Source organism: Acomys minous, assembly GCF_964271855.1.
Source record: "Acomys minous genome assembly, chromosome: 15".
Lineage (NCBI taxonomy): Eukaryota > Metazoa > Chordata > Mammalia > Rodentia > Muridae > Acomys > Acomys minous.
The window spans coordinates 13,494,003-13,520,999 of record NC_140497.1 but is presented as its reverse complement, the minus strand read 5'-3'; the positions used below and the strand labels follow the sequence as shown (position 1 = coordinate 13,520,999).

The following is a 26,997-nucleotide window of genomic DNA, read 5'->3' as shown; positions in this document are numbered from 1 at the left end:
AACTCACGTGTTGAGAAACTGAACAATCTATGCTTAGGCAAAAAGCTACCCTTGAAAAGTAACTGATATAAAACATCTATAAATATCTGGCACTGTCTTGGCAAACACACAGCAAACAGCACTGTTACTACTGTTTCTAATTTTGTAACTTTAAACTCAAAACTAAATGGTTAAAAATTATACATGGTTGTGTGTATAATTTACGTGAATGCACATACAGTGATACTACAAAGAAAGCTGGTATGTTACTGTACCCAGGGGAAGGTGAGTTTGTAATAGGCAAGACAACCTACAAAAAGTTATATTATTTGCTCTTATCTCTGCATACCAATTCAACAGAACCGCTACACTGCAAGCAGGAACTGTAACAAGAAGTCAGTTGACCCGGGAGAACTTGCCCAGCTGGAATAGTTAAGCCCTTAAGCACGTGGACAATGGACCGCTTTATTTGCATGGCCGCACCAACCTGGGGACTGCTCGGGCTAACGGCGGCGAAGCTGCAATCCCACGTACACCCATCACCAGCCTCACGCTGGGACATGTAATCATTTAAGCCACTACGCAAAGTTGTTTTGTTTTGTTTTGTTTTCCTTTTCCCTCTCAAAAATACCCTCGCCATTCAAGCAAAAATGCCAGAGCACCCCGGGCCACATCCATTTTCAAAAAAAACACTTTGGATCGCCTTGGCCTCGCAGCCGGGAAGTCGAGGAGCCCGAGGACCCAGCAAGACAGCTTCTTCTCTGGGGGCACGCGCAGACACCCCGAGAACGCCCCACCGCGGAGGAGCCTCGGCGCCCGCCCTCGGCCCTGAGCCCGCCGCTTCCCGCCCGCGCCGACCCGGGCCCGCGGCGCGCGGAGAGACGCACCGCTCCGCTTGGCTCTCGCCCCACGCTGCACGCGGCGGCGGGCTCCAATTCCGAAAAGAGGGAAGGAAGAAAATCCAATAACAAAACCTGGCTTCTCGTTCCCTCCGGAAACCGCGGGCCGGCAGGAAGTGACGAAGGAGAGGTCGTCCGGTCCGCCGGGTCTCTGCCCGCGCTCCCCGCCGGACTCCCGGAACAGCCAGAGCGGAGCGGAGCGGCTCGGCGCGGCGGCCTCCGCACCTCCGGAGCCGCTGAGCGCCCGCCCGTCCGTCCGCCCGCGCGCGCCGCCGCCGCGTCACCGCCCCGCCCCTCCCGGCCCCGCCCCGGCCCGGCCGCGGGCTACGGGTCAGACCCCGGCGTGGGACTCCGCCGTCTTCCCGGGCTCCTCTGCGGGCCGAGGACCGGGCGGCCACCTAGTCGCCGGCGGGAACGTGGAGCGCCTGTCGCGGGAGGACTGTCCTGTAGGTCACCTGGAACAGATTGCACAGGCTCGGGGACGCGGCTGGAGGAGGCCAGGTGTGTGCCGCCTCTGCCCCTCAGTTCCCGGGCCCGTGTGGCCTTGGGATTACAGAACCATCTCTGTCACCTGTTACAGAGTTGCTGCGCGTCAAAGCAGGGTGGTTGCAAAAAAAAAAAAAAAAGAAAAAGAAAAATTATTCGAATGTGGGTTGAGCAGTCCACAAGCCTCAGATGTTCTCCTGCCACTAGGAAGGGGTTAAGGCCTGTGTCCCCTTCTGCTGTAGGAGCTTTTTAATGCTTCAGAGCATCAGGAGAGAAAGAACCTTTCCCTCACAGTGTTTGGATTTTGTTGTTAGAAATTATGTTTAAGCTGATTTTCTGTGAGAAAACAACAGAGTTCCAAATGAGAGGAAGAAATATCATTCCAGGCACGGTGGCAAGTAGTGCTCAGTTCTAGAACGGTGTGGACAAGTTTTAAAAACTTACAATAATGCCTCATGATTACTTGAAAAGGGTTTCCTCCCCCCCCCTCCCCACCTAAAAGTAGGTCAGCCTTAAATTAAATCCCAATGGATGCATTTTCGGCAGCATTGTCTCTGAATACTCATGTTTGCTTGTGATTTGATTCAGCTCATTCTAGCATCTTCCGACTGTAATAATAGTTCAAGCATTACATCACAGGAGTCACTTTTCCCAAAAGAACCCTTCGTCTATCGACCAGAGCAGCATTAACTTGCCAGAAATGAACCCCTGGACATTTGACTCTAGACCGAAGAGGAAGGGTGCATATGCACACACTTGGTTAGACTACACAGTGATTAAGGGACCACATCTGCACTGTGATCTGAGCTCTGTGTTCCTAGCTGTCTTACAAAGTATGGCATAGATAATGTCAGGACCAGCAGGAGAGGCCTCGCTTCAGTGCAAATCTTTTTCAACTGCGGGTCTAAGATAAGCTTACATCCCAGGACCAGTGGAGTAGCAGTGCTATTGTAGACTACGGATGCTTTACAATATCTGTCCTATATCTCAGGCTGACAGGTTGCCACTCTGGGTCAGCAAAGGTCAGAAAGCCTTTTTCTAAATAGAATTAAAGAGTGGCATAGTAGGGAAAAAACGAAAAACAAAACTCAGGCTTTAGGTAAAAGTACATTATTCACTCAGTGGCACATAGATGGGTTTTGTCAAAAAACAGTAGCAAGAAGTTAATGTGGTTCACATCCACTCGGGCATTAGGAAACACTTCGTTCATTTGTCAGATAAATAAGTGTCACTCACTCCGTATCCTGATGGCATTGCCTTATGGTTCCCTGTTTCTTTCCTGATATGTTACCCCGGAATTCTGAGGGGTACTGCTGTTAATGCAGTCTTGTCTGGTCTCTGTAGCACCTCCAATCTGACATTTTTTTTCCAAACATGATCATGGTTATTGCCATTCTAATATCTTGGCATTTACAATGGTCAAAAATGCCACAAGCTTTAGTAGGCAGAGGCGGGCAGATCGCTGTGAGTTCGAGGCCAGCCTGGTCTACAAAGCTAGTCTCAGACAGCCAAGGATACACAGAGAAACCCTGTCTCAGGGGGAAAAAATTCCACAAACTAAAGACAATCTAGTGTTTGGTGTTCCAGAAGTCTCCATGTCTAAAACAGACTGGTTATTTACTATAAATCAAAACTTCAGAGAACTCCTGGCGTTGAATTTTTAAAAATAAGGGTCAAACATGTGACTATGTCACCTACTCCTGTTCCTGCCACTCAACCCAAAGCCCATAGCTGTAGTCATTAATGTTGAGGAGTTAGTTCTACCCTAATATTTATTAAGTCTTTTATAGTTTAACTTCCGCTTATTGTTCCTTGACCAGAATATCTTTACAGGGCCAGTGTTTCTACCCACCAGACACCGATATACGAAATTACTCTTCAGTGTCTGGAGTTGAAACTAAAGGGCAGCTGGCACTATCCACTTTACTCTAAGGTCTGCAAACAGCTGGTGAGGACTCCAGATGTGAAAAAGAAGAAAGCACGCCACGTGGCTTAGAGCACACCTTTCCTGAAGTTTTTTTTTTTGTGTGTGTGTTTTATACAGACAAGTGGGAAGAGGGAAAATATACTAATTAACTCTCCAAGGCAGATCACATTGTGATATTTGCATAGCTTACAGAATAGACTGCAAGATATTACAGTAGACGAATTTCTGCATCGCCTTCATTGTTAAAGGCAGAAAAAAAAAAGCACAAAAGCTTTGTAAATAATTTCTCAGACATTTCAGATGTTTCTTCTCTTGGTATTAAAACATGCCTTATTGTTAGATGCCACAGTACTCTTAGCACCTATCATTTGTTTGTTCTCCTTTTTGTAGGTTTCCTAAAACATTTCTGAATTGAGACATCCCTTTTATGTTCAACACAAGAGAAGAACTTTGTTCTTAAGGAAGACCACAGTTCTCAAGCACAAATAAGAAACCTTTATTCTTCCGCTTGCTGCTTGATACACTTGTAATGGCTGTCACTCCTGCTTCGTGGTTATGAATAAGCAGCAAAGTAACTTCTTAATCTCATAGCTTCTGTTTTTAGCCAAATTTGGCAAACAGGCAAAGCTTGGTCCGGCTCCAAATGTGCGCGGGCATGTTGGGAGGCACGTGAAGAGCAGCTAGTGTGGTCATGGTTTTTTCCTAGGTTGATGTCATGAGAGAGGCTGGTCTCAGAATCCCAGCTATTGTTTGGGTCTGTGTTTTGAAGAGTCCCATTGTTTTCATCTGAATGATAGCTACAGTTTGAAACTGTAATAGCATTTCAAATTCAGTTCTTTTTAGCAGTATTTTTTATCCTATGTTTTACATTTATGTAAGAGTTGTAATATTTCCAAATTTTAAAACACGAGGAGAATATTGTGTTTTGTACCTTTATGTCCTAAATCTGGGGTCAGTATACCTTTTCCTGAAAAAGCCAAACTGAACAGTTTTTTTAAGACTCCATTTATACTGAGGAGATTCGAAGCACATAAGTGTTTAGGATCATAGTGTGCCTGTTTAGGATCTGCAGGGTAGATTAGGGTAGAGAGCATGCTTCGTACATGTATGACCTGAGTTTGATCCCCAACACCCCAAAAATAAATGCAAGGAATAAATAGCATATATCTGTTTCAAAGTATGACATCATTCTTAGCTGTGGGCCACGCACTGGTCAGAGACCACGTCTTCACCAATCCTTCCTTCTGTTTTTTCTTACAGATCCCATGGCTGGAAGTCATGGTGTGATGGGTGATGACGGCTCTATTGATTACACAGTTCATGAAGCCTGGAACGAGGCCACCAATGTTTACTTGATAGTGATCCTTGTTAGCTTTGGCCTTTTCATGTATGCCAAGAGGTAAACACGGGCACATAGGCTGCTGAGCTTGTCAGACTTTTAAAGGCTTATCATATGGTTTTGTTCTTGTTTTGTTTTAGCTAAATGCATAAAAATATTTCTTCAGAACTCTTGTTTCTGGACTGAAAGGAGCTGTCTGTGTTGGCATTGGTGACTGAGATTTGATTTTAAAACCCCAAATTCAGTTCTGGGTAACAGGACCTGTTGCTCTAAAGTTTGGTGCTATCACTTCTAAAGTAGCCTGACTGTCATCACCAGCTTTGCTACGTTGTCCCCGTGCAGTGAGCACACTTTAAATTAAAGTATTTTTTGTCCAAGTGTCTGAAATGCAAAAATACTTCAGGCCTGTGTAGCTGGCAAACCTCTCTTCACCCGTTTGACGTTTTCCTTGATTCCTATGATGACACTTGTATTAGTCTGCTTCTGTTGCTATGATAAAGATCAAGACCAAAAGCGGCTTGGTGAGGAAAGAGTTTGTTTCAGCTTACAGGCTGAAGTCCTTGAGGGAGGTCAGTACAGGACTCAATAGGAACCTAGAGTCAGAGACTGTGGAGGAACACAGCCTGTGGCTTGTTCTCCCTGAGTTTCCCAGTCTGTTCTTTTATGCACCCTGAGACCACCCACCCATGGTGAACGTGGCCTCCTGTATCAGTCGTTAATAGAGACCATGCTCCACAAACTCACCTGCTGGACAGTCTGACAGAGGCAGTTCTTCAAGCAAGGCTCTGTTTTCCCAGATGACTGTAGCTATATAGCACGTTGACCAGAAACCAGCACATTACTTCTCTCTTCTTTATTTACAAAACTATCAGCTCCTTGAGACAAGGAGTGTGTCTTTTATCTTTGTGTCATTGGTATGCCAGTCGGTCCAGATTCTTAATAGACACTTTTCTGCCTTGATTTCTAGGGTAGCTTAACTTAAATGCCCTTTTAACTCTTCTGGGCTTCTTTCTCCCAAATCCAGCAAAACCGTAATAGAATTAAGGATGGTGGTGGTGATGGTGGAGATGATGGTGATGTTCGTGGTGGTGGATGGTGGTAGTTGCAGAGATGGTGATGGTGGTGGTGATGATAGTGATGATGATGGTGGTGGTGGTGATGATGGTGATGGTGGTGGTGGTGGTGGTGATGGAGATGATGATGGTGGTGGTGGTGGTGATGGAGATGATGATGGTGGTGATGGTGGTGGTGATGATAGTGATGATGGTGGTGATGGTGGTGATGGAGATGATGATGGTGGTGGTGGTGGTGGTGATGATAGTGATGATGGTGGTGGTGGTGGTGATGATAGTGATGATGGTGGTGGTGGTGGTGATGGAGATGATGGTGGTGGTTGTGGTGGTGATGGAGATGATGATGGTGGTGATGGTGGTGGTGATGATAGTGATGATGGTGGTGGTGGTGGTGATGGAGATGATGATGGTGGTGGTGGTGGTGATGGAGATGATGATGGTGGTGATGGTGGTGGTGATGATAGTGATGATGGTGGTGATGGTGGTGATGGAGATGATGATGGTGGTGGTGGTGGTGGTGATGATAGTGATGATGGTGGTGGTGGTGGTGATGGAGATGATGGTGGTGGTTGTGGTGGTGATAATAGTGATGATAGTGGTCGTGCTGGTGATGGAGATGATGATGATGGCAAGGATGTGTTTTAAAGAGGAACATCAGTCATCTGTTTGTAGGTATATACTTTAGAACATTCTCTACTGAGGTTTAAAAAGGTCATTAAGTATTTCATAATAATTAATACTCCAGAAGTAACTTCTGTTTGGCCTTGGGTATACCTCACCTACTTGTGCTTGCCCTTGCCTGCCTTGTAGCTCCCTCTCAGTGGCTGGACTGCGGGTGTGGGTGGAAGTAGGTGCCACATGTCATCACGGATGCACTTGCATGCAGCAACTTTTCTCCCAAAAGAGCTGCCGCCTCCTTCCCACTTTTCTTTTAAAAGCAAAGATGCCCTGCTCTTGTTTCTAAAAAGATATCTCATGAGACTGTGTCATTAAAGAACAGTTTTATTCATGAATTTCCCAAACCAAGGTCTGCTCACATCAGGTATGATCCCTGGCACAGGGACTTGTCTCTGTTTGGATGTTCTGAAACGTAGGAGAAGGACATGCCTCCTTGTTTGTATGCTGTTGTTTTCAGTACGCCATTTTTCCTGGGAGTTGAGAGCAATCACAATGAAAGGGCCTCATTTTGTAATATTGTTCAGCAGTACAGCATTATGTATGTTATAATGCGCTGAACATCTTTTTACCTTATGGCACTGCAGCTCTACATAGAAAGCTTTATATGTTAGTGAAAATTATAATATTTTACAAAAAAAGGTTTGTTTCATACTTTTAATGGATCAAGAGACAATTATATGGGTATTAAAACAAATCTGCATTTGTTTTGTTTTTAGGAATAAAAGGAAAATTATGAGAATATTTAGTGTGCCACCTCCAGAAGAAACCTTGTCAGAGCCCAATTTTTACGACACAATGAGCAAAATTCGCTTAAGACAGCAATTGGAAATGCATTCGATTTGTAAGTATGTTCTTTAGGAAGCTACATACATAACATGTTTAAAATAGATTAATAACAAAAGGTGATAAAACATGTTTGCTTATAAAAATTTAGACCTTTTTCAGTTAGGCAGATTTATCCCACAGTTGTGGCTGTTAAATCCTTTAACGTCCTGCTGCCTGAGGCCCTTCTGTGACCTTGAGAGGTGACCCTGTTCTTACAAGCTTTGCGGTTCTAATCACTGGTTGAAACCTCCATTCTTCCTCTTCTAATTTTTGTTTGTTTTTTGAGGCAGGGTTTCTCTGTGTATCCCTGGCTGTTCTGGACTTACTCTGTAGCCCAGGCTGACCTTGAACTCACACTGATCCACTGCCTCTGCTGGGATTAAAGGCCTACAATTTTTCCTCTTTTATACTTCTCATTTGAGATGACCTTGAAATGGTCAAACAGCTGAACACCAAAGTAGTATAGAAATGGCCTCCAGGAATTGTGAGTCAAGGTGCAAAGTTAAAAGTTAAGTTTGAACAATATTAACACATCCTATGGTACTGAACACATGTATACCAGAAGAAGAAACAAATTTAAAAAGTAGAGGTCCTGAATCAATTGTACATTGAAGCCTTTTAACCATTATTTAGATGATTAAGGTGTGGCCTCCATGGTGCATTAAGTAGGACAAGCAAGACGGTACTTAGATTAGAATGCCAGGTTCATCTCACAGAAGAAACAGAGCTCTGGATGGGTCATGAGGGTGTTTCTAGGTTAGGTTAATTGAGGTGGGAAGATTTACTCTAAATGTAACATGGCATTGTGGGATGGGCTGAGTAAGGACAGAGTAAGAAAGGAGAAAGCTGGCTGGGTGGGAGCATCCATCTCTCTTGCAAACTGAGGATGCAGTATGCCTCCTGCTTGTCATTATTACCACCATGTTTCCCCTGCCACGGTGGACTGCATCCTAAAACTAAGCCTAGACACAGCTGCTTTCTTATGTTCCTTTTGTTAGGGATTTGACATAGCATCAAGGCATTAGTACATTGCTGTAAAGTCTGGCAAACAGAGCACTCCTTTTATTATCCATATGTAATGAAGTATATGCATATATGTATAACGTAAGTGCTCCATCTGATGAGGCAAGCACAGAGGTGGGCACCGGCCTATTGGGCTCACATACGTGGTGATTGCTGTGTGGGGTTTACTGGAGAGTTACTTTTCTGTTTTTCTTGGAGATGGTGTATGTGTGGCTTTTATTTTTTTATTTTAGTCTTAAAACTTCTTTCTTGAGGATTTCATTCATGTGAACAATGAAATGTGATCATATTATGAAAAACAATAATCCTCACCTCGTAGTAAAAATACTGGAATCTTGGTGTAGTAAAAGTGAGACAGAATCATTTTTGGTATTATAGAAGCAAGGTATCAGAGTAAACAAAAGGCCAAAAAAAAAAAAATGGCTGCCACACTGGTTTGGCACAAAACAGTGACTTTTAATATCTCCATTGTCGTTTTCTGTTTTTAGATTTTATTGGGAGAATTCTTTAGGGAGGTACAGTCTTCCCAGTGTCTAGTACTTCCCCTCACCAGATCCCCTGTCCTGTTGGTTCAGGACATAGAGCCATATCTAACAAACATCTGAGACTCAGGCTCCCCCTCTTTTGATGCACAGGCTCAGTTAGGTAGCAGCCGCTGAATGTCCCAGCTCCTAGACAAGCAGGCACCAGCTGCCAGAGAGGAAGATGGGCCTTGGGCCTTTTGCTTATCTGCTCTCTGATAACTCTAAATGCACCTCATGCTGGACATGGACCATAATGATTTATTTCTTAAATTCTATTTTCCTTTTTTTTTTTATCTTATTGGCCTTATTTTTAGATTTATTTTAACTTTTAACCTTGCTCTAACATTTTTGACTCTATCATAGTATCTAAAGCATTAGATTATGTTGATGTGTTTGGGGCATTGGCTTTTTAATTGTTACTTTAATGGGGTTTTGTTCCAGCTCTTACACAGGGAATAATGTATTACTCTACTGTAGTTAATATTTCTTCATTGGCTATTAACTATAATTACTTAATCATAGTTACAGTTACAAAGGGAAGTTGGGAATGAAGCCATCAACCCTTTCTATTTTTTAAATCTTTTCAGCTAGTCTGTAAAATGGACCATCAGTTTCTGAGATTTTTGTTAGTTCTGTGGCAAGGGTAATTAACCTCCCTGGTGTCTGCTTCAGTTGCTGCCTCCAGGACCCTGCCTTGATGTCCCTGGATGACAGACTATAAACTGTAGGCTGAAGTGCACCCCTCCTTCCTGAGTTGCTCCGGTCACAGTGTTTATCACAGCAATGGAAAAGCATGCGATGACCCCCACCCCACCCTGCCCCTGTCTACCTCAGGTCTTCCTTTTGTGGACCATGAAAGGTGGTAAACAAGGCAGGATATCCTGGACTTTAAACTGGATCTCTTCCTTGACACTTTTGAGGGAAACTTAGGAGTTAAGTTAGCTTTACTTCCCTGTAAAATCCTCTTAGGTCTTATTTGAAGGGTTGGAGGACACCAAGGTCTGGCAGAGCAGTCCACCCAAAGGCAGAGCAAGATGTACCTTCTGCTCTCACAAGCCAAGGGCTTCTCTTTCCAAACACAGCAATCCTGGAAGACGTTACATCTCCCAGACTGTGAGAAACAATCCCCCTCACTTCATAATAAGAACAGTGGAGTCTCCATGTAGCAAAAGCAAGACAGATCTATTTTCAGTTTGCAGAAACTGTGAGCCAGCTGTACAAAAGGCAAAAATGGCTGTTATTCCTATGTGACACAAACAGTGGCTTTTCTATCCCTTGCTGCCATCCTTGGCCCCTTTAAATCTCAATAGCTGAGAAATACCATTTTCCCAGTTCCTTAGTATTACTCTCTGCCCAACTTCCCCATCTTATTAGGTCCAGACACAGCCTTGTCTATTGAATAACTTGGGCATTCTTAATCCTCTCCTCTTTCTGTATATGGGCTCAGTCAAGTGGCCATCTGCTTATAACTTTCAATCCCAGACACGCAGGTGCCAGCCACCAGCTAGGAAAGGGCGATGCTTGTGCCTCCTGCTTATCTGGATTCTCTGGTGAGATCTGAACAGACTGAATATGGATCATGACTAATTTCTCTCAGTATGCACCTCCCATTCCTTCCCAACTCGCACAGATCTCCCTCAACACACACACACACACACACACACACACACACACACACACACACACACACACACCCGTCCTCTTCTGAAAACCAAAACAGAAACAACAAAAGCCACTGAGTTTGGTTACTGCTGACTGTATGTACATGGGTATGGGGCTGTGCACTAGAGCCTAGGTAACCTTCCAATGACCATGCCCTCAAAGAATGACTCTCCCTCACTCAGCCAGCTGTCAGCTGCCAACAACTCCTCAGTGAAGGGCAGGACCTTGAGAGCTCCTCCTCCATGGATGCTTGAAGTTTATAGTTCACTTGATCTTGTGTCCTTCTTGGGCAGGTAATCCCTGCTGCTGGGAGTTTATGGGTACAATAGTCATTTTATTTCCAGAAGACTATGGCAGGGCACTCCCCCCCCCCCCATCTCTTATGTTCTTTCTGTCTTCTGCAATGTTCTTTGAGCCTTGGCAGTGACGGGAGATGTGCTACTAGATAAAGATGTCTCACTTAAGGTCCAGAGAGACAGCTCAGTGGTTAAAAGCACTGATTGCTCTTTCTAGAAAACCCAGGTTTAATTCCCAGCATCCACACGGTAGTTCATAACCATGTGTAACTCTAGTTTCAGGGGATCCAGTTTCCACTTATAGCCTCAGGCACTGCACACGAACATAGTTCACACATACACATGCAAATAAAATACCCATGCGTATTAAGTGAGTACATTTTAAGGTATCCCATTTAGGCACTAATTACTTGTTCTCAGTTCTTTGAGCAGCTCTGAGTTCCTGCATTGACTGCTGCCAACTGCAAAATGAAGATTCTATAACCAAGGTTGAGAGCAGCCTAGGTCTATGAATATAAACATAAATTGTTAGAAGGCATTTGACAGCTTGGCCAGTTAGTAAAAGAGAATCAGGTTCCATCTTAGGGCCTATGGTCTTCTCAAGCATGGACTTTTGACCAGGTTTACAGTACCAGGCATGAAGTAGCCACCTGTGGAGTAGACCGCAAACCAACCAGAGAGTGGGTGGATACTTGATTGTAGTCATGCTGCTGTTGCCTGGCAAGTCAGCGCCTCAGCATTCAGGGCCTAACATGGAGTAAGACCATTGATGTCTTTCCTGCCCCTGCAGCACGCATAGTGTCTTTGAGCACTGTGAATGCTAGCTAGTAAGGAGGAAGTTCTCTAGTCAGTTTGAGATTTATTTCTCTGTATCTTGCAGCCTAAGTGTGATGTTCTAGTAATTGGGTCTTATTGTGTAGTTACATTGAGTAACCAAGGGCAACAACAGCAGCCCATGTTGCTTTGGAGACATCTGAGGCCAATAACTCACAGGTATCCGATGCCCTGCACTGCAGTTTTTGCTTAATAACTCATGTATCCTGGGAGCATATTGTCCACCTATGCAGGGTACCTCTGTTCAAATTTCTTTTTTACAATTGTATTTTGAAATTATTTTACTAACTAGTTTATATGTTTTAATATAATTTATTTAGTTTTATTTTATGTACATTAATGTGAAGGTGTCAGGTCTCTTGGAACAGGAGTTATAGACAGTTGTGAGCTGCCATGTGGGTGCTGAGAATTGAACCCAGGTACTTTGGAAGAGCAGAGGATGTTCTTAGCCACTGGGCCATTTCTCCAGCCCCTAACTAGTATATTTTTATAAGACTATTTTAAACATCCTTAGTTTGGGCTCAACCCACCCACTGACCCCCTCTTCCCCCCGTTGCTCTGCTCCCCACTACCCACCCACTGACCCCCTCTCCCCCCCGTTGCTCTGCTCCCCACTACCCACCCACTGACCCCCTCTCCCCTCTGTTGCTCTGCTCCCCACTACCCACCCACTGACCCCCTCTCCCCCCCATTGCTCTGCTCCCCACTACCCACCCACTGACCCCCTCTCCCCTCTGTTGCTCTGCTCCCCACTACCCACCCACTGACCCCCTCTCCCCTCTGTTGCTCTGCTCCCCACTACCCACCCACTGACCCCCTCTCCCCTCTGTTGCTCTGCTCCCCACTACCCACCCACTGACCCCCTCTCCCCCCCATTGCTCTGCTCCCCACTACCCACCCACTGACCCCCTCTCCCCTCTGTTGCTCTGCTCCCCACTACCCACCCACTGACCCCCTCTCCCCTCTGTTGCTCTGCTCCCCACTACCCACCCACTGACCCCCTCTCCCCTCTGTTGCTCTGCTCCCCACTACCCACCCACTGACCCCCCTCTCCCCCCCCCCGTTGCTCTGCTCCCCACTACCCGCCCACTGACCCCCTCTCCCCCCCATTGCTCTGCTCCCCACTACCCACCCACTGACCCCCTCTCCCCTCTGTTGCTCTGCTCCCCACTACCCACCCACTGACCCCCCTCTCCCCCCCCCGTTGCTCTGCTCCCCACTACCCGCCCACTGACCCCCTCTCCCCCCCATTGCTCTGCTCCCCACTACCCACCCACTGACCCCCTCTCCCCTCTGTTGCTCTGCTCCCCACTACCCACCCACTGACCCCCTCCCCCCCCCGTTGCTCTGCTCCCCACTACCCGCCCACTGACCCCCTCTCCCCCCCGTTGCTCTGCTCCCCACTACCCACCCACTGACCCCCTCTCCCCCCCATTGCTCTGCTCCCCACTACCCACCCACTGACCCCTCTCCCCCCTGTTGCTCTGCTCCCCACTACCCACCCACTGACCCCTTCTCCCCTCTGTTGCTCTGCTCCCCACTACCCACCCACTGACCCCTTCTCCCCTCTGTTGCTCTGCTCCCCACTACCCACCCACTGACCCCTTCTCCCCTCTGTTGCTCTGCTCCCCACTACCCACCCACTGACCCCCTCTCCCCCCGTTGCTCTGCTCCCCACTACCCACCCACTGACCCCCTCTCCCCCCTGTTGCTCTGCTCCCCACTACCCACCCACTGACCCCCTCTCCCCCCCGTTGCTCTGCTCCCCACTACCCACCCACTGACCCCCTCTCCCCCCCATTGCTCTGCTCCCCACTACCCACCCACTGACCCCCTCTCCCCCCCGTTGCTCTGCTCCCCACTACCCACCCACTGACCCCCTCTCCCCCCTGTTGCTCTGCTCCCCACTACCCACCCACTGACCCCCTCTCCCCCCTGTTGCTCTGCTCCCCACTACCCGCCCACTGACCCCCTCTCCCCCCCATTGCTCTGCTCCCCACTACCCACCCACTGACCCCCTCTCCCCTCCGTTGCTCTGCTCCCCACTACCCACCCACTGACCCCCCTCTCCCCCCCCCGTTGCTCTGCTCCCCACTACCCGCCCACTGACCCCTTCTCCCCTCTGTTGCTCTGCTCCCCACTACCCACCCACTGACCCCCTCTCCCCTCTGTTGCTCTGCTCCCCACTACCCACCCACTGACCCCCCTCTCCCCCCCCCGTTGCTCTGCTCCCCACTACCCGCCCACTGACCCCCTCTCCCCTCCGTTGCGCTGCTCCCCACTACCCTGCCTTCTTTCACGCGTGCTCTACCTTATTTCCAATCATATTTTTAGCTGGATTGTGAGATACTAAGTTTTCATGTAGCCTTTAACATTCCGTTTCTTTATGTTAACCCCTCCTCCATCCCATAGTCTCCTCCTCTCATGCCCCTCCTCACATTAGCCTTTCCACCCCCTTTGCAGTGGCTCCTTAATGCATCATCCACAGTATAGGCTTTCTGGTTCCCTGCCTTCTGTGTTTGCTCCAAACTAAACACACGAAACAAAATATTCGAAACTAGACTCCATATATGAGAGTGCACACATGATGTCTGTCTCACTGATCTGAGTTCCCTCAGTATAATTTTTTTTTCCAGTTCCATCCATTTCACTGAAGATTTCATGGTTTTATTTTTCTCTACTAGTTACATCCCAATGTGTAAATGAACCAGTTCCACTGTCTATCTGGTGATGGGCATCTAGGTTGATTTTGTTTTATAGCTGTTGTCAGTAGAGTGGGTGTCAACATGGATGGGCAAGTGTGTCTGTAGCAGGTTATCAAGTCCTGTGGGTCCATGCTCAGGAGTTGTAGAGGTCAAGTGACAGCTCTGTTTCTAGCTTCTTTGAGCCTAGCTGCACAAGTGTACACAGTGCAGCAGAGTTTACACAGTGCAGCAGAGTTTACACAGTGCACCAGAGTTTACACAGTGCACCAGAGTTTTCCTTTTGCTGCATCTGTTTGTCGTTTGTATTCCTGGTGATGGCCATTCTGCCTGGGGCGAGACAGAATCTTAAAGTAATTTTAATTTGCAATGCCTTGATGTTGAGCACTTTTTAAAGCATTACTAACTACTTGTAATTCTTTTATGGATTTTGATCAGTTTCATAGCATTAGGGGGGGGCGGGGTTGGTTTTTTGAGACAGGGTTTCCCTGTGTAGCCCTGGCCATCCTCAACTTGCTTTGTATATTGTCCTTGAACTCACAGCAATCCACCTGCCTCTCCCTCCCAAGTTCTGGGATTAAAGGTGTGCGCCACCACCGCCCGGCTTTGTAGCCCAGTTTTAAATTGGGTTGTTTATTGATGTTATCTTTTCTGTGTGCTTTGTGTCATTTAGCCACTAATCCTCTGTCACATGAATAGGTAGCAGTGGTTTACTCACATTCGTCACTTGATCAGCAGTTTCCTTTGCTGCATGAAGGCCTTTCCGTCTCATGCAGTCTCACTTGCCCATTGTTGATCTTCTTTCTCGTGCTCTAGGAGTCTGATTCAGAACTCTTTATCCGGGTCTGTAAGTTGAAGCACGCTCCTTCTTTTTCCTCTACCAGTTTTAGGGTGTTATGTCTAATGTTTAGGTCCCTCAGATTGTGTTTTTTGCAGAGTGGGAACTAAGGATATAGTTTCACTTCTCTACACATTGAAATCCACACCGTTTGTTGAAGATGCTGCTGTTTGTTCCTGCTGTTGTTAGCATTGCTGTTGCTGTTGTTTCCCCCATTGTGTTTTTGACATTGTTGTCGAAATTGAGTGGTTGTGGGTGTGTGAACTTATATCTGAGTTCTCAATTCTATTCCCTTGGTCTTTGCCTCTATTTTTATGCCAGTATGCCATGCTGATTTTATTACTATGGCTTTAATTAAAATTTCAAATTTAATTTGAAATTAGGTATGGTAATATGTCCTGTAGTATTCTTGTTGCTCAGGATTGCTTTTACACTCCTAAAATGTAACTTTTAGGCCACAAGAATCTGTTTTTACCCTAAGTAGAACAAACAAGAATAATATCTTTCTTGGCTAGTAAAAACTTAAAATTTTAAACTGCAACTTTTAAAGCTAAATAGTTAAGTCACAAATCTTTTTAGCTTTATCATCTCCATCCAGTTCAGCTTAAGATGGTTTTTCTTTACTAAATAATTTTTAGTAAGAAGAATTATGTGTTTGGTTTGCTACTAATTAATAATAATGGCCTTATAAGTCTGTAGGCTTATAAGTTAAGTAGTAAAAACCAGCCAAGTGTGGTGACACACTCCTTTAATCCCAGCACTTGGGAGGCAGAGGCAGGTGGATTGCTGTGAGTTTAAGGCCAGCTTGGTCTACAAATCGAGTCCAGAATGGCCAAGATAACATAGAGAAACCCTGTGTCAGGGAAAAAGAAAAAGTAAAAACCAAAAGATGGTAATATCAAAGTGCTGAAAATAAGTTACCGTGGAGTACTCAGTCCTAAGCAGGACGTCTCTATCACCCTCTTTCCACAAGGCTCAGCCATCAAGGAAGGAGAGTGGTGGAAAGATGGTAAGAGCCAGTTTAAAGACCTGCAGAGTAGTGGTTTCCAGATGTGTCAGGAGAGTGCACACATGAGCTCTCAGTGACTGTGGTTGTTTGCACAAGATCAAGCCAGTTTAAACTCTAGGCGAGATGGGTGAAGGACGGATGCATGACGCCCACCTCTGGCAGAAGAGATAATGACAACTATTAGTTGCTGAGGTAGCGTCAGTTTCCTTCAGGAAAATGGCCCCACTACCATGCACATACTGAAAACACTAATTGGACTTCATGGGTTTTAAAAAAAGGACATGAAGTTGGAAGGGAAATGTGCAGTGATGGAGCCTGGGAGAAGCTGGAGTAGAGAAGTAGTTATGGTCAAAAATATTGTATGCATGTGCATGTATGTAAGAAATGGCCAGAGTAAAAATAAAAAAATATTGTATGCATGTGCATGCATGTAAGAGATGGCCAGAGTAAAAATAAAAAAATATTGTATGCATGTGCATGCATGTAAGAAATGGCCAGAGTAAAAATAAAAAAATATTGTATGCATGTGCATGTATGTAAGAGATGGCCAGAGTAAAAATAAAAAAATATTGTATGCATGTGCATGCATGTAAGAAATGGCCAGAGTAAAAATAAAAAAATATTGTATGCATGTGCATGTATGTAAGAAATGGCCAGAGTAAAAATAAAAAAATATTGTATGCATGTGCATGTATGTAAGAAATGGCCAGAGTAAAAATAAAAAAATATTGTATGCATGTGCATGTATGTAAGAAATGGCCAGAGTAAAAATAAAAAAATATTGTATGCATGTGCATGTATGTAAGAAATGGCCAGAGTAAAAATAAAAAAATATTGTATGCATGTGCATGTATGTAAGAAATGGCCAGAGTAAAAATAAAAAAATATTGTATGCATGTGCATGTATGTAAGAAATGGCCAGAGTAAAAATAAAAAAATATTGTATGCATGTGCATGTATGTAAGAAATGGCCAGAGTAAAAATAAAAAAATATTGTATGCATGTGCATGCATGTAAGAAATGGCCAGAGTAAAAATAAAAAAATATTGTATGCATGTGCATGTATGTAAGAAATGGCCAGAGTAAAAATAAAAAAATATTGTATGCATGTGCATGTATGTAAGAAATGGCCAGAGTAAAAATAAAAAAATATTGTATGCATGTGCATGCATGTAAGAAATGGCCAGAGTAAAAATAAAAAAATATTGTATGCATGTGCATGTATGTAAGAAATGGCCAGAGTAAAAATAAAAAAATATTGTATGCATGTGCATGTATGTAAGAAATGGCCAGAGTAAAAATAAAAAAATATTGTATGCATGTGCATGTATGTAAGAAATGGCCAGAGTAAAAATAAAAAAATATTGTATGCATGTGCATGTATGTAAGAAATGGCCAGAGTAAAAATAAAAAAATATTGTATGCATGTGCATGTATGTAAGAAATGGCCAGAGTAAAAATAAAAAAATATTGTATGCATGTGCATGTATGTAAGAAATGGCCAGAGTAAAAATAAAAAAATATTGTATGCATGTGCATGTATGTAAGAAATGGCCAGAGTAAAAATAAAAAAATATTGTATGCATGTGCATGTATGTAAGAAATGGCCAGAGTAAAAATAAAAAAATATTGTATGCATGTGCATGTATGTAAGAAATGGCCAGAGTAAAAATAAAAAAATATTGTATGCATGTGCATGTATGTAAGAAATGGCCAGAGTAAAAATAAAAAAATATTGTATGCATATGCATGTATGTAAGAAATGGCCAGAGTAAAAATAAAAAAATATTGTATGCATGTGCATGTATGTAAGAAATGGCCAGAGTAAAAATAAAAAAATATTGTATGCATGTGCATGTATGTAAGAAATGGCCAGAGTAAAAATAAAAAAATATTGTATGCATGTGCATGTATGTAAGAAATGGCCAGAGTAAAAATAAAAAAATATTGTATGCATGTGCATGTATGTAAGAAATGGCCAGAGTAAAAATAAAAAAATATTGTATGCATATGCATGTATGTAAGAAATGGCCAGAGTAAAAATAAAAAAATATTGTATGCATGTGCATGTATGTAAGAAATGGCCAGAGTAAAAATAAAAAAATATTGTATGCATGTGCATGTATGTAAGAAATGGCCAGAGTAAAAATAAAAAAATATTGTATGCATGTGCATGTATGTAAGAAATGGCCAGAGTAAAAATAAAAAAATATTGTATGCATGTGCATGTATGTAAGAAATGGCCAGAGTAAAAATAAAAAAATATTGTATGCATGTGCATGTATGTAAGAAATGGCCAGAGTAAAAATAAAAAAATATTGTATGCATGTGCATGTATGTAAGAAATGGCCAGAGTAAAAATAAAAAAATATTGTATGCATGTGCATGTATGTAAGAAATGGCCAGAGTAAAAATAAAAAAATATTGTATGCATGTGCATGTATGTAAGAAATGGCCAGAGTAAAAATAAAAAAATATTGTATGCATGTGCATGTATGTAAGAAATGGCCAGAGTAAAAATAAAAAAATATTGTATGCATGTGCATGTATGTAAGAAATGGCCAGAGTAAAAATAAAAAAATATTGTATGCATATGCATGTATGTAAGAAATGGCCAGAGTAAAAATAAAAAAATATTGTATGCATGTGCATGTATGTAAGAAATGGCCAGAGTAAAAATAAAAAAATATTGTATGCATGTGCATGTATGTAAGAAATGGCCAGAGTAAAAATAAAAAAATATTGTATGCATGTGCATGTATGTAAGAAATGGCCAGAGTAAAAATAAAAAAATATTGTATGCATGTGCATGTATGTAAGAAATGGCCAGAGTAAAAATAAAAAAATATTGTATGCATGTGCATGTATGTAAGAAATGGCCAGAGTAAAAATAAAAAAATATTGTATGCATGTGCATGTATGTAAGAAATGGCCAGAGTAAAAATAAAAAAATATTGTATGCATGTGCATGTATGTAAGAAATGGCCAGAGTAAAAATAAAAAAATATTGTATGCATGTGCATGTATGTAAGAAATGGCCAGAGTAAAAATAAAAAAATATTGTATGCATGTGCATGTATGTAAGAAATGGCCAGAGTAAAAATAAAAAAATATTGTATGCATGTGCATGTATGTAAGAAATGGCCAGAGTAAAAATAAAAAAATATTGTATGCATGTGCATGCATGTAAGAAATGGCCAGAGTAAAAATAAAAAAATATTGTATGCATGTGCATGCATGTAAGAAATGGCCAGAGTAAAAATAAAAAAATATTGTATGCATGTGCATGCATGTAAGAAATGGCCAGAGTAAAAATAAAAAAATATTGTATGCATGTGCATGCATGTAAGAAATGGCCAGAGTAAAAATAAAAAAATATTGTATGCATGTGCATGTATGTAAGAAATGGCCAGAGTAAAAATAAAAAAATATTGTATGCATGTGTATGTATGTAAGAAATGGCCAGAGTAAAAATAAAAAAATATTGTATGCATGTGCATGTATGTAAGAAATGGCCAGAGTAAAAATAAAAAAATATTGTATGCATGTGCATGCATGTAAGAAATGGCCAGAGTAAAAATAAAAAAATATTGTATGCATGTGCATGTATGTAAGAAATGGCCAGAGTAAAAATAAAAAAATATTGTATGCATGTGCATGCATGTAAGAAATGGCCAGAGTAAAAATAAAAAAATATTGTATGCATGTGCATGTATGTAAGAAATGGCCAGAGTAAAAATAAAAAAATATTGTATGCATGTGCATGCATGTAAGAAATGGCCAGAGTAAAAATAAAAAAATATTGTATGCATGTGCATGTATGTAAGAAATGGCCAGAGTAAAAATAAAAAAATATTGTATGCATGTGTATGTATGTAAGAAATGGCCAGAGTAAAAATAAAAAAATATTGTATGCATGTGCATGTATGTAAGAAATGGCCAGAGTAAAAATAAAAAAATATTGTATGCATGTGTATGTATGTAAGAAATGGCCAGAGTAAAAATAAAAAAATATTGTATGCATGTGCATGTATGTAAGAAATGGCCAGAGTAAAAATAAAAAAATATTGTATGCATATGCATGTATGTAAGAAATGGCCAGAGTAAAAATAAAAAAATATTGTATGCATGTGCATGCATGTAAGAAATGGCCAGAGTAAAAATAAAAAAATATTGTATGCATGTGCATGTATGTAAGAAATGGCCAGAGTAAAAATAAAAAAATATTGTATGCATGTGCATGTATGTAAGAAATGGCCAGAGTAAAAATAAAAAAATATTGTATGCATGTGCATGTATGTAAGAAATGGCCAGAGTAAAAATAAAAAAATATTGTATGCATGTGCATGTATGTAAGAAATGGCCAGAGTAAAAATAAAAAAATATTGTATGCATGTGCATGTATGTAAGAAATGGCCAGAGTAAAAATAAAAAAATATTGTATGCATGTGCATGTATGTAAGAAATGGCCAGAGTAAAAATAAAAAAATATTGTATGCATGTGCATGTATGTAAGAAATGGCCAGAGTAAAAATAAAAAAATATTGTATGCATGTGCATGTATGTAAGAAATGGCCAGAGTAAAAATAAAAAAATATTGTATGCATGTGTATGCATGTAAGAAATGGCCAGAGTAAAAATAAAAAAATATTGTATGCATGTGCATGTATGTAAGAAATGGCCAGAGTAAAAATAAAAAAATATTGTATGCATGTGCATGTATGTAAGAAATGGCCAGAGTAAAAATAAAAAAATATTGTATGCATGTGTATGCATGTAAGAAATGGCCAGAGTAAAAATAAAAAAATATTGTATGCATGTGCATGTATGTAAGAAATGGCCAGAGTAAAAATAAAAAAATATTGTATGCATGTGTATGTATGTAAGAAATGGCCAGAGTAAAAATAAAAAAATATTGTATGCATGTGCATGTATGTAAGAAATGGCCAGAGTAAAAATAAAAAAATATTGTATGCATGTGTATGTATGTAAGAAATGGCCAGAGTAAAAATAAAAAAATATTGTATGCATGTGCATGTATGTAAGAAATGGCCAGAGTAAAAATAAAAAAATATTGTATGCATGTGCATGTATGTAAGAAATAGCCAGAGTAAAAATAAAAAAATATTTTTAAAAGTAGCAATATGGAGTAAGAAAGAAGAAAATTTAAAAATTTAATAGCTTACTCACTTTCCCTATATCTTAAAGTTCCGAATGATCCTGATATTTAAATAATAATTATAAATATAAGGTATATGTAAATAGTATTGAAATTAGAAGATCTTAGGATATCATTAGCTCTTTCTAGAGAAAAACAAATGTTTAATTCTAAACTAACTTCTTACCAAGCATCATGATTTACCTGTGAGATTTAATGAAGTTAACTAGTAGTTATTTTATGCTTTTTCTTTTTGTCATTTTTTTCATAGCAAGAAAGTATGAGTATCAGCAGCCACAGAGCCAAGCTGACAGTGTGCAGCTCTCGCTGGAGTGAAACTCCAAACTGAGTGACGGACATGATGGTGAAGCAAGATGGCAGCAAGCCCTCACCCCTGCGCTAAATCACGAGCCTGCCAGATAAAGTCACCCTATGCCCCTCCTCCTCCTCCGCTCTCTCTTGTTGCTTCTTCTAGGACTTGCTGCCTAAGTACAAAAACCCTTAGAAGGCAGATGCTTTGTGACTAGAGATGGGCCTTCCCTTTGGAGGATCTTTGGTGTCTTCAGGATACAGGGAAAAATACAAGCATGTCTTCGGAAGCAAGAGTCCCAGAGTTAATATCACGTTGGAATATTTTTACAGAGTTAAGGGACAAGATTCTGGCTGTTGGAGTTGTTTGCTCTTAGGATGTGGTCTGTGATGTTTGAAGACCAATTTGTGTTGCTGCCTCTACTGTTAGTTGTCCTTTGAGTTGGTGGGCTTTACTTCAAGACTTGTATGACACACTGTGGACCTTGCAGTCTCTTCCTCATCATGAAGCGTACCCCAGCTACTGCTTGTAGATACCTTCTGTCGCTGCATTTGTCTCTCTCTAATGTATCCCCAAAAGTTGTTCTTTTGTTTCTGGTCCCATATTTTCCTTGCCTCCATATGGCTTCTTGAAGCCATCTCTGTCTTGCTGTTGGCACCTTGCCTTCCCGTGGCTTCCCTGTCACTGTTGATGTTACAGCTAGTGTCTTCTGCAGCTTAAAGCTGCACATTTTTGTACTCTACAATGGAATGGCTTTTTAACCTAACGTTTCATGTTCAGTCATGTAAATGCTGGTTGGAGATAGTAATAGAAGCAAGTTGGAACTCACACTGAAAGCTACAGCCCTGCTGCCTTGAACACAAGGGCCTCTAGAGAAACCAGAGCGCAGGGACACAGCTGAAAAGGAAGTGAAACGTGGGGAGGCATGTCATGCTCTGCTTGTGGGTGTTGAGAGTTAATGGGTGGTCCCTGAACTCTGAGTCATTACGGCAGACCACCTGCAGCCTGGTAGAAAGCAAACACCTGAGAGACAAGAACTCTCCGAGCAGCCTTTAGCTGCAGCCCATCAGAAACTGCATGGTTTGGTTCCTGCCTAGCTGACTGAGAGAACAAAAGCAGAAACTAACTGAGCCAAGGGATCCTGCACCATATTGTTTTTCACGGACGATATAAAACAAGCAGCAAGAATGAGAAGGACAGGAAAATGAGACCCATGGTCAGGAGGAAAAAGTGTTCCATGATAGAGAGGAAAAGCAGTCAGCACATACAGGATTTCAAAGCGTCCATGTGTTAAATCAACAGACAAGGACTTGAAAGCGGCCACTACTGGCATAATAGGGTAGTGAGATTGTATTCTAGAGGAGCAGCGCAGGAATTGAAGAAATACGGTGCTATTAGAAGATAAAGGGAGCCAGTTGGTGGTGGCGCACACCTTTAATCCCAGCACTCAGGAGGCAGAGGCAGGTGGATCTCTGTGATCTTGAGGGCAGCCTGGTCTACAGAGCAAGCTCCAGGACAGCCAGGACTGTTACACAGAAACTCTGTCTCAGAAAACCCAAACAAAACAAAACAAAAAGGTAAAGGGAATCCAACCTTCAGGGGTACTTGCATGAACGTAAGGTTTAAATAGAAGACTTGGGACAGGAGCAGTCTCAACATCTTCGTGTACATGTACACACACCATGTGTATGTGTGTGCACGCACACACAGATTAGGAAAACATTCCTTTTTATCCAAGTTAAAAGACATGGAGGTTCAGGTGTACTCGGAGAGCCAGGGGTCTATAGGTGTATGGAAGATTCAGGAGCCTGAGCTGGGACCAGAGAGACTTCAATCTAAACATCACCTACCTCTGCAGTCATGCTCTGTGTCTCATGGGTCACCCTGAGATACTAACCAGTATTAACTTCTCAGGGAAGGCTGACAGGACGAATACCCCACAAGAGTGGTTTCTGGTTTTTTTATACTTTATTTTAGTGTATAAGATTCATACCAAAAACGTATCACTAGCATAAAGGCCATAGGAGGGAAATGTCTGTGTCATAATTAAAAGACAGAAATCCTTCACTTTCAATAACAAAGTAGCAGAACTACGTCTACAAATCGCACCGAACACTAAGCCCTGTCAGCCTTCCCTTCTGCCTGTCTCCATTCCTGTTTGTCAGCCATGGATTCACAGAAACACCTGCACCACGAACCACCAGTGGCCACGCTGGGCTGGTACTCGGGTAGACAATTTTCACTATCCTCCCTGTCCTCCATAATCAGGCCTCTCAGTCCTGCAGCAGTCGGCTTGGTGAAGCTCCTCCTCCCGTCCCAACTCCATTCACTGGGAACTCCACCTCTTGGTGCAGATGCAGGGTCCACCTCGCCCTTTCCTTCCTGTCTCTCCAGGCTTTCCTTTGTCCCACTGCAGCCTGCTTGCAGGAATCTCTCTTCTCACATCTCCACTGCCTTGAGACTGCAACTCTTGGTGCAGACACACTCCCTCTAACACGTTCCTACAGCACCTCTCAGCCTTTCCTACTCATCTCCTTTTCTTTTTTGTTTTTAAGACAGGGTATCTCTGTGTTAGCCTTGGCTGTCCTGGACTAGCTTTGTAGATCAGGCTGGCCTCGATCTCACAGCGATCCACCTGCCTCTGCCTCCCGAGTGCTGGCATTAAGGAGGTGCATTTCTTTCTGCCACTCACCCACCTGCAGAAGCTCTCTACCAAGGATCCCTCAGTCACCACACTCCAGAGGGGCAACAGCAACCATGAACAGAACAGCCACCCAGCAAAGACCAGCAACACCAAGAACCTCTCATAACCTCAGATGCCTAGACTCTGCGAAACATAAAGGAACAGCCAAGACAATTTGCCTCCACTAGAAAACCCAGTACGCCCTGAGAAATGCAGCATAGCTGAAGCAAAGACTGTTTCAAAGTAGCAAATACGAGTATGGACAAGAACCTGTTGAAGTTATTTTTATAAAACAGTGTTTGTTTCTCTTAGCTCATTTCTTAACCTGGCTCTCACACAAATAATTAAGATTATTTTATAATACAAGACTTCACAACACAATCTTGAGCAGTTTACGTCTATTAACCCTCTATGCCATTTTGTCTTACTCTCAGCAAACATCCCAACAATACTTACACTTTGTACCTTTCCTCTGCTCCAGCTCCTTCCTCCTGATCTTCCTTGGACCTCTAACCCATGGCTGAACACACACACACACACACACACACACACACACACACACACACACCACCATCACCCCCCAACCCCCCACTTCACTCAGTCCCCTACTTCCTCTTCTAACTCCAGCCCTATTCTCTCACCTGCTCAGCGATTGGCTGTAAACTGTTTTATTGGCACACCAGGAACAATTGGGGAACAGCATTCACACAAAATCAGCACAGAAATCAGGATTTAAACTACACAATAACCTTATGCCTACATGAACCTTAAAGAAGATGTGAATGAATCCCTCAGTACAGACTATGAAAATAAAAAGAAATAGTCAAGTGAAGTAATGAAAACAGTTCAAGACACAAAAGTAGAAATAGAGTCATTGTCTTAGGGTTTCTGTTGCTATGATGAAACACTATGATGAAAGCAGCTTGGGGAGAAAGGGATTTGGCTTACATAGCACTCCATTGAAAGAAGTCAAGTCAGAAACTCAAACAGCAGAAACCTGGAGGCAGGAGCTGATAGGCCATGGAGGATGCTGCTTACTAGCTTGTTTCTCATGGCTTGGCCAACCTACTTTCTTATAGACCAGGACCACCAGCTGAGGGATGGCACCACCCACAAGGGGCTGGGAACTCCACACCAACTATTAATTAAGATGCCACAGAGGCCTGCCTGCAACTCGGTCTTATAGAGGCATTTTCTAATTGAAACTCCCTCTAATGATTCTAACCAGCAAAATCACTAAAGAAAAAACAAACTGACTTAAAACTGGAGATAAAAATTTAGGATGTCAAAGAATAACACCAGAGGTAAGAAGCTTCATAAACAGATTATAAAACATGGAAAAGAGAATCAGGTATTGACAAACTTGATAACTTAGTCAAAGAAAATGTTAAATTAAATAATCCAGACACAAAACTTTACAGGAAATCTAGGACACTATGAAAAGACCAAATCTACAGATAACAGGAATAGAGGAGGGCGGGGGGGGGGGGGGAGGTCAAAGGTACAGAAAATATTTAAAGTAAAGTCACAGAAGAAAAATTTCCCAACCTGAAGAAAGAGGTGCCTATTAAGGCACAAGAAACATACAGAACATCAAGTACATAAGACCAGAAAAGAAATTTCCCATAACACAAAATAAAACACTAAATGTACAGAATAAAGAAAGGCTATTAAAACCTGTAAGGGCATGGTGGTGCATGCCTTTAATCCCAGCACTCAGGAGGTAGAGGCAGGTGGATCACTGTGAGTTTAAGGCCAGCCTGGTCTACAAAGTGAGTTCAGTACAGACAAGGCTACACAGAGAAGCCCTGTCTTGGAAAAGAAAAAGCTGTAAGGAAAAAGAGACCAAGTAATATTTATATAGGTAGGCTCATTAGAATAACACCTGACTTCTCAGTGGAGAGTGGAGACTGAAAACCAGAAGGGACTGGTGTGATGTTCTACAAACTGAGATACCACAGAAGCTAGCCTAGACTACTATACCCAGAAAAACTATCAATCATAACAGATGGAGGAAAAACATTCCATGAGAAAGCCAAATATAATCAGTATCTATACCAATCAAGCTCTTCAGAAGGCACTAGAAGAAAAATTTCACAGTCTAAAGAGGTTAGCCACACCCAGGGAAACACACAGTAAGTAATCTCAGACCAATAAGCCCAAAGGGGACACCACATCATAACAAAATGCAAGAATCAATCAATACTGTTTGTGTTTGCTTTGCCAGCACATATACCAAAATTGGAAAAATACAGAGAAGATTAACACAGCCCTGCACAAGGATGACACACAAATTTGTGAAGTGGTCCATATTTTGGGAGAAGCAAGCTATCCGGATGAGACCTGATAGACTATGGTCATATAGTGGGGGAGGGGGTCACCTTCTGTCTCTAGGGGAGGGGAGTAGGGTAGAAGAGGGAGGGAGGGTGGGAATGGGAAGATACAAGCGAGGGGATAACAACTGGGGTGTAATCTGAATATAATGAATTAGTTTTTAAAAATCAACACTGTTCATTGGTAGCCTTCAATATTAATCTTATTATGCCAATAAAAAATCTAGCATATTGTATAAGAAATGCATTCAAGAAATGCACCTCACGGTTATTAATAGACATCACCTCAGCAAAAGGATAGAAAGAGTTTTTTGGTTGGCTGGCTGGTTTTTTGAGACAAGGGTGCAGCCTTGGCTGTCCCGGACTCACTTTGTAGACCAGACTGGCCTCGAACTCACAGTGATCCACCTGCCTCTGCC

The 26,997-nt window shown here is 42.5% G+C and overlaps 2 protein-coding genes across 7 annotated transcripts in view; one reads left to right on the top strand and one right to left on the bottom strand.

Moving 5' to 3' along the window:
* The window catches only part of SLC20A2 (solute carrier family 20 member 2), a 91,822-nt gene extending 90,728 nt beyond the window's left edge, over window positions 1-1,094 (bottom strand). The window contains exon 1 of one of the 2 annotated variants that reach the window (XM_084758888.1): window positions 954-1,094. The gene's annotated coding sequence lies outside the window, so the exon portion shown is untranslated. Of the gene's footprint in view, window positions 1-866 lie in introns of both variants that reach the window. The other variant, XM_084758890.1, reaches the window with a different exon arrangement.
* SMIM19 (small integral membrane protein 19) lies at window positions 1,088-25,729 on the top strand. 5 transcript variants are annotated; one of them, XM_084758895.1, is made up of 4 exons: window positions 1,088-1,324; window positions 4,552-4,690; window positions 7,098-7,222; window positions 21,524-25,729. In XM_084758895.1, exons 2-4 carry the CDS (start codon window positions 4,557-4,559, stop codon window positions 21,586-21,588), a joined length of 324 nt encoding a protein of 107 aa, XP_084615021.1. In that variant the 5' UTR covers window positions 1,088-1,324; window positions 4,552-4,556; the 3' UTR covers window positions 21,589-25,729. The 5 variants fall into 5 exon arrangements, with proteins under 5 accessions (XP_084615021.1, XP_084615020.1, XP_084615018.1 ...); XM_084758894.1 differs by having other exon boundaries at window positions 1,088-1,379; XM_084758892.1 differs by lacking the exons at window positions 1,088-1,324; window positions 4,552-4,690 and adding exons at window positions 5,726-5,794; window positions 6,197-6,375.
* Window positions 25,730-26,997: the final 1,268 nt, after the last annotated feature.

Excerpts from the sequence above, each read along its gene's own strand:
- SMIM19 (XM_084758893.1), top strand. The coding sequence starts at position 5,747 with ATGGTGGTGGTGATGATAGTGATGATGATGGTGGTGGTGGTGATGATG. Across the intron at positions 6,376-7,097 it reads CATCAGTCATCTGTTTGTAG|GAATAAAAGGAAAATTATGA; the intron begins GTATATACTTTA and ends TTTTGTTTTTAG. Across the intron at positions 7,223-21,523 it reads ATTGGAAATGCATTCGATTT|CAAGAAAGTATGAGTATCAG; the intron begins GTAAGTATGTTC and ends TTTTTTTCATAG.